The sequence below is a fragment of the Thamnophis sirtalis genome, unplaced genomic scaffold (assembly GCF_051295495.1).
Source record: "Thamnophis sirtalis isolate CommonGarterSnake01/CBP01778 unplaced genomic scaffold, rThaSir2_p1.2 scaffold_4, whole genome shotgun sequence".
In the NCBI taxonomy this organism is placed as follows: domain Eukaryota; kingdom Metazoa; phylum Chordata; class Lepidosauria; order Squamata; family Natricidae; genus Thamnophis; species Thamnophis sirtalis.
Window position 1 is genome coordinate 120327481 of NW_028261384.1, and position 11392 is coordinate 120338872.

Sequence of the window (11392 nt, forward strand, 5' to 3'; positions counted from 1 at the left end):
TAGAGCCAGGTAAGTTAATCAATTAGGATTCCCCAACTAAAAGTCACATTGCTTTATCTATCTATTCAGACCTTTAATTTATCTCTTTTTTATCCGAATATCCAAACCTTTCTATAAAACCATTAAACTCAAGTACTTCTTTCATTTTTCATTTCCAACACTTCCCATTCTATCCTTACCCACATCCACATGTAAATTTTTACCTTCCACCCTGCCTTTATCCATATCCACATATATATTTTATCCGCGTCCATTGCTCCTCACATATTTACTCCACTCCTGGAGACTCTCTGACCAATCTTTTTTAACCTTATATTGAAATAGCGACCCATACAAACATCAGCTTGCATTCTAGCCCCAATTAGTCTAGTTAAGCTTTCGCTACCCTTCCCTCTCCCACGCGCCTCCCAACTCCGTTCGTCCCAGACCACAACTCAAAAAGATCGCAATCTCCGCTCTCCTCGCCTAGGAAAATAATTCATGCGCAATTTGAGTTAGAGTTCAAACAAATCTTATATACAATATGTGTCCACAATCAGCAACGCTTCTTTCAGTCTCCATGTCTCATCATCGATATGCACCTTTTCCATTTTATCCCAGGCAGAAATCATAAAGTTTTAAGAACATCGCTAAGTCTTTATTCTTTACTCTTCTGCCCTTCCGGAAGAGGAAAGCAGCACCCTCCGCCTTGTGGCCACGTGTCTCGCTGCTTGTCTTCTCCTTCTCCTTGTCTCTCTCCAGGTCCGGATGAATCAGGAAGTCCCGCCTTCAAGGTCTTGTAAAAAAATTCTCGGGCTTCACAGACAGAATTAATGCGGTGTTTTTGATTGCCAAATGTAACTGTAATGCCAGCTGGGGCTTCCCATTTGTATGGAATCTGAGAGTTTCTGAGTTCTTCAGCTAAGAAATTATAATCTCTCCTTGTTCTTAATATTTGAGATGGTATCTCTTTAAAAACAATCAAGTCCTGTCCAACAATTCTCAACCTCTTGTTGTAAAGCCTCTGTATTATCACATTTCTGGATTCCCTTGTGGTAAAGTATATAATTATGGTAGTCCATCTAGTCTTGTTCCCTGTCCGGTTTTACCTGGGAAGCCCTGGCAGGAGCTGAAGAGCCAAGGTGGCGCAGTGGTTAAATGCAGCACTGCAGGCTACTGCTAGATCAGCAGGTCAGCGGTTCAAATCTCACCGGCTCAGGGTTGACTCAGCCTTCCATCCTTCCGAGGTGGGTAAAATGAGGGCCCAGATTGTTGGGGGCAATATGCTGACTCTCTGTAAACCGCTTAGAGAGGCCTGAAAGGCCTATGAAGCAGTATATAAGTCTACTGCTATTGCTATTGCTATTGCTATTGCTATTGAAGAGCTTCTGCTTCCTTTCCAGCAGATTACAGGTCTGCAGTAGGTAGCCCCACAAAAACTGCTGCCCACAGCTTTAGCAGCAGGACTGCAGAACTAACGGTATATGAGAATGACTTTGGGAGGCGGAAAGAAGAGATGTTGCCTAGGGAATGGTCAGGAAGTGGTCAGATAAGACAGCATATGGTCCACTGCTGCGTAATGGGTGGAGAAAGAAACTCAGAAAGGCATCTTCCTGAAGGCTGCAAGGGAGACAGCAGGAGACTTGTACTTTTGAACTAGCAAGGCTCTGTTAATGTAGCCTTACAATAAAGTAGAGTTAGTTCATCTGGGCGTGTTTCCTATCTGGCCCACTTGGGAAGGCTGCCAAGAATGGCGTTTTTGGAGACTAACTGTAACTCTGAGTTAATTAGTTGGGTCTTCAAATCCAGTTTTGAGGCAAATATTTCCTCAAAAATAAGACACATCCTGAAAATAAGCCTCATTCTTTTACGCCTATGCCCAATGTAAAGCCATACTCCCAAAATTAAACCCTGGTTAAGACGCCACCCACTCCAGTGCACCTGGTGGCACAAAATGTGGTGAGGCGCACAGGTAAAAATCAAGCTTGGGTGGGGATGGAGGAATGCCCTGCACCCACTTACCTTAGGATAGTTGCAGCCAGGCCTCCCACACCACGACACCTGCCTTGCTTCGCTGACCCACTTCTTCTACAGCCATTTGCCACCGCTTGTGCGCATTGCCTCCGCACTTCATTGTTAGAGGCCTTCAGGAAAGGCCTCTGCAGCCAAGAAATGAGCTCCAGATTGACGCACTGCGCTCCTGGCCCCCCTTTCACCACCAGGCCTTTCAGAAGCCACACAGGTTCCTCCTGGGCAGGGCTGTTGATGTCCCCGCCATGAGGTGACACAGTGAAAGACATTGTCCGAAAATAAGACTTAATGCTCCTTATAGACCAAGTCTTATTTTTGGGGAAACAGGATAGTCTTCATTTAATGTCCACTCATTCAGCAACTGTTCAAACTTAAATGCTGAACGAGTGGTATTTAATGACCGGAAAAGATTGCAAGCCTTGAGAGAAGGGGGAATGTGAAAAAGATGAAAATAACCAAGCCTTGATGTTTATTATAAGATAGGGCAGAGAGAAACTTGCATAAACTTTCAAGAGTTAGACTCAAGTTTACTTTACTACAATTATTTATTCCTAAAATCCCAGCCCTGTTGGTTTTTTATTTTCCTGCCTGAAGGCCTGACAGGATGCTACCGGGCTACAGAATTGGGTCCTTTCCTTATCTCAATTATGAGTGGGAATTTATAGATGGAAGGATGGATGGATGGATGGATGGATGGATGGATGGATGGATGGACGGACGGACGGACGGACGGACGGACGGATGGATAGGATTTAAACTAGGCTGCAAATGTTTCCCAGAAGCAACTCTGGGTGGCTTGCAATCATAGACATGATAAAACATGAAAACAATAAATATTTATACTCAAATTAATTTAAATTAATTTAAAACTAATAAGATGAGGAGGAAGGGAGCAAGATGTGTATGGGGAGGAGGTGGAGTTATCTTAGTTCATTAACCATCCCCAGAATCACACACACCCCCATTGGGACTGTTATAACCCAGCAACAACCTGTGTTGCATTCTAATGTGTGTGTTGCTCACACAACACGTTTTACAATACTGGCGACGAGGATGGAATTGATATGCGATTCCCGCAGGAGCCAAACAACATCAGCCAACTAGTAAGGAGCCACAGGACAGCCAGAAGCCTGTCGCTGCCTCCGTTCTCCGGCCGTGCTGCCTGCGCCCACTGCAAGCCTTGCCGCCGTGCCTCAACTCCTGCCGAAGCCGCTCCTTGCAAGCCTTCGGCGCCTACATGCCTCCAGGGCACGAATTCCTCCCTGCGATGCCTCTGCAAGCATCTCAAAGCCCTTGTCTCCACTTCGCTGCCTCCAGGGCACGAATTCCTTCCCGCGATGCCTGCCTGACCAGGAAAGGGAGAGAGGAAGAAGGAGGAGGACTGAAGCGTGTCCCTGCCATCCGTCTCCTGCCTTGCTTCCTCGGCCTCCTGGCCTCAGCTCCGCGCCTCAACGAACTGTCTTAGCTGCCTCCAGGGGCCTGAAATCCTCCTGTCCTGCCTGTCTCCTAAGATACAAACCTGCTTCCCACACTGCTCGAGGCCTTCAACGAGCCTGGACTGGGGAATTCATTGGGCATGCGCAGGATTGTGAGGGAAAAATAGAAAAAAAAATGTAAATAAAGAAATAAAATGTGAATAGGCACTGGGGGGTAAGGAAATTTACTAAACTAATTGAAGCTACTAGCCCAGAATGTTCCTGGACAGAGTTGCTAAATTTCTACTTCTGTTACAAAGTTAAGCATTACATTAAAGTGGTTACAAGTGGTTACAGTTATCAGGTTGACTGGGGGGAAGGAGAGAACACAATTGCAAATGGTAAAACTGGAAGACAAAAATGTGAATGAATTGTACAACACAGAAGGGCAAATGTATAATGTACAATTGATTGGTTATTATACAAATAACTGGGGGGAAGGAGTGTTATAACCCAGCAACAACCTGTGTTGCATTCTAATTGGTTGGTCAAGGCACAGCATCTGATTGGCTGGCCTCGTGACAGTTGGGCTTGACAGTTGCTTCTGGCTAGTATAAATACCCTGACAGTTGCAGGGAAATCTTTGAATCGCTTGTCATCTGGTACTAATAAAGATCTGTCTTGCATACATGGCTCCTGCGTGTCAATTCCCTCACAACAACCCACACACACTCACACGAGTTTACAATAGGGACCCCAAGCCAGTTGGCAGAGCCAGGTCTTCGGGCCCTTCAGAAAGCTGAAAGAGTGGGGTAGATTTCTCCTTGGAGGTACAGTATTCCATAGAAGCCATGGCAGAAAAGACTCTTCTTCTGGACCCCATTGGCTGGAATTCCTTAACGAACAGGATCTGCAGCATGTTGCTTCAGTTGGGGTGGGTGGGTGGGCAGGCAAATCCCATTGGGGTGAACACAGTTCCTCAGATAGCCTAGACCATTCCATGCAGGGCTTTGCAGGCAAGAATCAACACCTTGAATTGGACCTAGAAGTAAATTGCAACCAGTGCAGCATAAGGAACAGTGGTATCACATGGGCCACTTTAGGGACCCCATATAGTATCTGCTATGCCAGCTATAGCTTCCAAATACTCTTCAAGGGTAGCTCCATGTAGAGCACATTTCAATAGTCAATGTTTAGTTGGCAGGCAGCTAGGAAGCATTCTCTTCACAGCACAACCACAACTTTTGCAAAATGGTCGAACATAGCATAGCCTGGGAGCATGGGTGTGTGAAGCAGTAGCAATAGCACTTGGACTTATATACCGCTTTACAGTGCTTTACAGCCCTCTCTAAGCTGTTTACAGAGTCAACATATTGCCCTCAACAATCTGGGTGCTCATTTTACTCACCTTGGAAGGTTGGAAGGCTGAGTCAACCTTGAGCCTGGTGACAATCGAACTGCTGAACTGCAGGCAGACGGCAGGCAGCAGAAGTAGCCTGCAGTGCAGCATTCTAACCATTGAGCCACCACAGCTCTTAAGAAGGAGTTTTGTTACTCCAGGAGTTTTGTTACTCCAGGAGTTGAGGTAGTTTGGGTGGAGGTTGGTGGAGCCTTGACTGAATGTCAGTTTATGTTCTGTGATTGGTTGGAGGGAACATTGACTGCCCTATTGGAATTCCCTGCAGACGTGAAGCATTCAGAAGTTGGCGGAAATGAAGAAGATGAGTGAATGGGGTAGAGGGGCTGGAAAATGGCAAAAGTGGGCTGGGAAAATGACTTTTGAAGGTGGAATGCTACAAAAAATAAGCGCCCTTTTTTGACCCTGTAATCTCTTACAAAGGACTATGTTTAAGTTCACGTTTTTCTCTTTTAGGACCTGCACTTCTGGCTTACAATAATGGCATTTTCACCGAGGATGACTGGGAGGGGATCAAAAGTCCTGGCATCAGTCATAAGGAAGATGATCCGTCTACTATTGGTAGATTCGGCTTAGGCTTCAATTCTGTCTACCATATTACTGGTGAGTAGCTCTGCATGGCTTGATTTAGGAGAGAGCAAATTTCAAAATCAACAGACATTTCTGAAAATAATTCCTTGTGCATAGCTTGACCACCACTTCTAAAATTCTGAAGTGTTTTGAGAAAATGGAGTCCTGTGCTTGCTTTGTGCATATGAAATCCAGCAAGACACATTCCCAATATTTTAGACAAGGGAGGAGTTTTTGTTTTTTTGTCAAAAGTATCCTCTAATGTTTAGCTTCGTACATTGCCTTAACCATAGGTTAAAACCAAACAAATCACACTGTGCTGCCTGATTTATCAATTATGGCTTATCATTTATTGATTTGTGCAAATCCAGCCAATTTTAGTTTACTGTGAATGTAATGCCTCTGTTTTAGTGCAATACGGTTTGTATAGGGAACTACCGTATTTTTCAGACTATAAGACACACCAGAATATATGATGCATCATGATTTTGAAGAGATAAAAAAGTTTTTGCACCCTGTAGGCCTCCCAAACCCTCAGGTTTTTGCAAACCCTTGCAAAAAAAAGTGGGGGGACGTGCAGATCTTTGGGAGGCTTGTAGAGTGCTCCTGGGGGCTGGGGGAGAGGGAAGGAATGAGCAAAAGTACAGACCATTTTTCGCAAAAAAAACCAAGGGTGTGCAGAGGGTTTGGGAGGCTTGTAGAGTCCTCCTGGGGGCTGGTGGGGGAATTTTTTACTCTTAAGCCTCCCCCAGCCCTCAGGAGCATTTTGCAAGCCTCACAAACCCTCTGCACATCCATTTTTGCAAAGGGGTGGGGTTTCGGTGGGCCAAAAATGCTGTATTCAGTGTATAAGATGAACCCAGATTTTTACCCTCTTTTTGAGGGAAAAAGGTGCATTTTATACTTTAAAAAATAAGGTAAGCCTTAATGTTATTTGCCAGGTTTGATTTAGCTCAAAGTAATGGCTGTTAGAATCTAATGTGATATGTGGGCACCCAGTAAAGCGAAGACATTCTATATCAGGGTCTCCAATCTAGGCCCCTTTATAACTTGTAGACTTCAACTCCCAGAATTCCTCAGCTAGCGCATGCTGATTGAGGAATTCTGGGAGTTGGAGTCCACAAGTCATAAAGGGGCCTAGGTTGGAGACCCCTGCCCTAGAACAGTGTTGCTTAATGTTGACAAATTTAAGATGCATGCATTTCAATTCCCAGAATTCAGGGAGTTGAAATCCACACATCTTAAAATCGCCAAGGTTGAGAAACACAGCTGTAGAATGCACAGCTAAATATCTATGGAGGTTCTCAGTCATCCATGTGATAGTTGTCCCAAAGGTGCTTTTTCAAAAAGCAACTGAACTTCGTGTTTTTTCTTTGAAGATGCTTCACTTTCTCATCCAAGAAGGGAACTGAAGAAGCTTCTGGGGTGAGAAGCGAAACGTCTTCAAAGAAAAAGTAGAAAGTGCAGTTGGCTCTTGGAAAAACACATTTGGGACATGGCTGTAGAATGAAATTAAACCCTGCTGAATGCATTTGCTCTTTGCTTGATAACAATCCAATGATGATTAACCTTTGCCATTCCCTGCCATTTTCAATTTTGCTTTACACAATGTTGCCCCACCACAATCACTTGACGGTTCTTGGGGTACATTGCCTGGTTATCTGGTCTACAACATCAATATTTCCTCGTGGTCCAAGTATTAATTGGGTGCAACGTTGTTAGAGGACTAAGATAAAGCAAGGCAGCTGCTACTACTGACTAATAGGGACTGAAATAAGAACGGAGGAAAGCAATTGAAGTAGGAGTGTTCCTCTCGTGCTTGTGAAGTTAAATTTCTTTCCTTCTCATCCTTCAGATTTTCCATCAATTCTCTCTGGTGAGTTTTTGGGAGTGCTGGACACACAGCAAACGGCATTAGAGGAAGGCGGTCAGCTGTGGAATATAGAGGAATGGGAGGAGGCATCTGATCAATTCCAGCCATTCTGGGCAACACTGGAATCCCTTGGGAAACCTTGCCCAGCAGTCGAGGGATACTTTCCTGGCACCCTCTTTCGCTTTCCTATTCGGCAGAGCCCTTCCAAGATCTCAGACAACATCTACAGTCCACAACGGGTGCAGGAACTGCTGCACTCGTTCTTAAATGATGCCCCTGTTAGCTTGCTGTTTCTCAGGAACATCCAGAAACTGACCCTGGGCATAGTTGGGTCCGACGGTGCCATCTGTGAACTGCTAAAGGCTGATGTCTCAACTCGTCCATATTGTGAGTCAAATGCTATTCAAGACACGCCAAAACCAACCAAGGCATCTCTTAACCATGGTAGCAATAGAAATATCTCGGAAATATTTGCCGATTATAGTCTTGGCGCCACATTGGAGACCAGTGGCTGCATCAAAACACTTGCTTTGCAAGGAACTGGGGTTGCTAAAGCCGCCAGCTGTGAGTGGCTCGTATTGTCAGCTGAAGCAAACAGAGATGCCCTCCAAGGATTGTGGGACCTGGCTGAGAAGGTGAAATCCAAACCAGCCTTATCCTTGGCCTACTGTTTGCAAGACAGATGCACTGGGCGCCTTAGCTGTGTCTTGCCCCTCCCAGCCACTGAGGAAAACGTCACTGGATTGCCACTGCACATCAGTGCTCCTTTTCAACTCACCGATGACAGGAGGCATGTGCAGTGGTCTGAGGAGGGGTCCCAAGCACGGGGGGCTGAGGGCCGCTGGAACCACGTACTGATGGAGGAGATGCTGCCTGTTGCTTATTGCCAAATGGTTGTGCTGGCCACTTCCTGTCCGGGTGACCCATATGGTGCATGGCCAGACCCAACTCATAGCCAACAACTCCGGTACAAGCCTTTAGTAACTGAAATATGCCAGAGGTTAAGGAACATGAAACTCTTGGTGAGGGTTGGAGAGGGGGAGCCTCGCTTGCTCTCTCCTTCTGAAGCCGTCCTCTTGCCAGAGGCCGTCTTGGATAAGGCTATATGTATGGTGTTGGAGAAGGCCCTCCTTTTGGCAGGATCACCGCTGGCAGCTGCCCCTCCTCATGTGCGTCAAGCCTTGGTATTGGGTGCAAAAGATGGGACAGTACTGCAGGAGGCCACACCCAAGTTTGTGGCAGGAGCTTTGAAACATGCTACCAAAATCTGGAATTGTCTCACCAATTCTGAGAAAATATTGTTGCTGGAATATTTGGTTGAAGGTGGATGTTACCTGGAACTGAAGGATCTGCCCCTACTTCCAACAGCCAAGGGGCACTGCACCCACTTTGGAGATGCTGGAGAGATTGTATATGTTGAGAATCCTGACTTTCCCAGGTGAGCATCCACCCTCCCTCCATCCCATCCACCCTCAATAGTCTAATGTTGTCTTCAGCTTTCTTCCCCCTTCAGCACACTGTAGCTCCTGATTTGATTATCTGAATCAAGTCAGATTGAAATCCTGTCAAGATAGAAATTCAAAATGCTTTAATTATGAAGGAAAGAAAAACTTTACTGATTTGTTCCAGAGTAGCCGAAGCTCAGTGTCAACAGAGGCATTTAAAAATGCCACACTCTAAATCTTTTAGGGAATGTACTTTCCTAAAATACCTTGTGTTGCAAGCAAAGAAAATTAAATGGAAAACTGTCGCTTTTTAACTTGTAAATAGGCCCCAGATAGAACAGGTAGTAAGAATGGTAGCTGGCTTGTAGAAAATTGAAAACGCACTTGTTTGTTTAGAAAAAGATGGAAGAAGACATCCAGGGAAACAGACATCATCCAGGGTGCTGGCAGCTAGTGTCAAAGATTAATACCTTTAATGTTTGATGGGCCTGTGTAGTATTTACAACATTAAAATATAGAGAGTAAGACCCATTTTCTTGGCCTTCTGAGTAGTTTGCAGTTTATTTATAGAAACTTTCTCTTGATTTTGCAGAATCCTTTTGCCTTGTTTGGCCAATCAATTTCTTCCCAAAGATCTAAATCCTGTGTTGCTGAACCATTTAGAAGCAATTGCCAAAAAAGGTAAGTTGTTATCTTTCCCATATGTGAGCCCCTCAGAGACGAGAGTGTAATGGTCTGTGAGAATAACTTTGAGGAACAGAAAGAAGAGCTACAACTAAAACAATAGTAGTGTTGTCTTGGTTTGTGGCTCTCATTCATGTTCGTCGAGGTAATTGTTACATCCCATTGGAGTCGTTGGGTACAGTTTTATCGAGTTGACAGCAGCTCCCACCATCAGTGGGATATTGTTGCAGAAGATGGAGTTAATTGAATATACCTGAAGGAGAATATGAAGCATGCCCATGTGGACACAGCAACCAGCTGCCCTCTGAGATACCATCCTCTAAAACAGGGGTCTCGAACCTTGGCAACATTAAGACTTGTGGACTTCAACTCCCAGAATTCCTGAGCCAGCAAAGGAATTCTGGGAGTTAAAGTCCACAAATCTTAAAGTTGCCAAGGTTCGAGACCCCTGCCCTAGAACACAGGGGTCAAACGCGATCATATCATGTGAAATATTGTGACATATCACAACATTTTTTGCCTTTGTGGCCCAGGGGTGGGCATGGCCTGCGCATGATGCATCCAGCCCACGGGTGACCAGTTTGACAGGCCTCCCGTATAAGAATGACAGTTAGCCTTTCCACATTGCAATTGCTGCTCAGTGTAGGATACACCTGACTTACTGGTGCACGTAGAAGCAGGAAATCATTCTCCTTCCTGTTTTTTGTGGTTCTGTAAGGCAGAGGATTTTTCTTCCTGGGATTAAGGATTTTCTTCCGATAGAAAACAAAGAGCAAATGAAACTTCCTCCTGAAGGAAGTCAAAGACTCTTTCTGGCAATTATAGAGTCAACTAGATGCTTTGACCTCTGGCCACAAACTGCCTTCAGAGGTCCTTTAAGTATGTGAGACTGTCAGATCCATTTTGGACCAGGCATAGAGTGCATGTAAAAGTGCTACTCACATTCCAACAGCACATCCACATTCTCCTGTTAGAATCTTCCTCCTCCTCCTCCTATCATCAATCATCATCATTTTAGCCACTGCAGGATGAAGGCCTCTTCCGCATGTTTCCAACCAATACAATCCTGAGCTTTCTTTTGCCAATTGGGCCTGCAATACTTGCTGATGTCTTAACACCCTCTGTGTTCGGGCAGGTCTTGTTGCTTCAGTGAGTAATTCCAGGAGTGGGCTTAAATTTTTTTAGCAAGGGGTTCTCTGTCTGGTTGCTGGGTGGACGTGGCCATGGTGGACGTCTCCTACTCGGCCTCTTGCACCAATGGGGGTGGGGTGTTTTTGCCCTCCCCGGGCTCCGGAGGCTTTTCTCTAGCGTCTGGGAGGGCGAAAACGTTCTCAGGCTCTGGAAGCTGGAAACGGGCTCATTTCCGGCCTTCCTGAACTTCCAGTAGGCCCGTTTTTCACCCTCCCCGAGCCTCTGCACACACCCTGCACATACCTGCATCCAAAATGGGTCATGTGGGGACTCCTGGGAGGTGTGTGTGTGGCGGGGCCACCCAGGAGTGGGATTTGGGAGTTGTCCAAACTGCACAGAATCTTAGCTAGAGTTTCTCCCGAACCCCTGCAAACCCCCAGCAGCCCACCCCTGGGTAGTTGCCCTACAGCCTATAGAGAATGAAGGCTGTTTTTGAGGTTGTATTGGCATGTGGAAGGAATAGTTGGTCCTATGTGGGTTGGAAGATGTGATTGGTACTAGTCTGGTACATCCATCATGGCCTGTTTGCCTTGGGAGACCCTTCTGGACGTATACATGTCCGATGACATAGACCACCCCTTTTATGATCAAGGCCTTGATGTGTCAAAGGAGCTTGTGTGGGTAAATGAAATTGTGGTGGGCTTGTTAGAATCATCAGCTGCAATTAGCTGGAAAAATAGTGGGGTACCTATAGAAGGTAATATTTGTAGCTCAGGGTTGAACTGTAGGTTCTTAGTGCTAAGGGGTCCTTGGGGCACTGAAGATGTTACCTACTTGGGTAATGAAA

General features: G+C 45.6%; 1 protein-coding gene across 1 annotated transcript in view; it reads left to right on the top strand.

Moving 5' to 3' along the window:
• The window catches only part of LOC148046330 (sacsin-like), a 36069-nt gene that overhangs the window by 13157 nt on the left and 11520 nt on the right, over window positions 1–11392 (top strand). Inside the window, exons 3-5 of the mRNA XM_087714678.1 lie at window positions 5299–5445; window positions 7268–8723; window positions 9323–9411. Coding sequence (XP_087570804.1) covers window positions 5299–5445; window positions 7268–8723; window positions 9323–9411 — 1692 coding nt within the window. The remainder of the gene's footprint in view (window positions 1–5298; window positions 5446–7267; window positions 8724–9322; window positions 9412–11392) is intronic.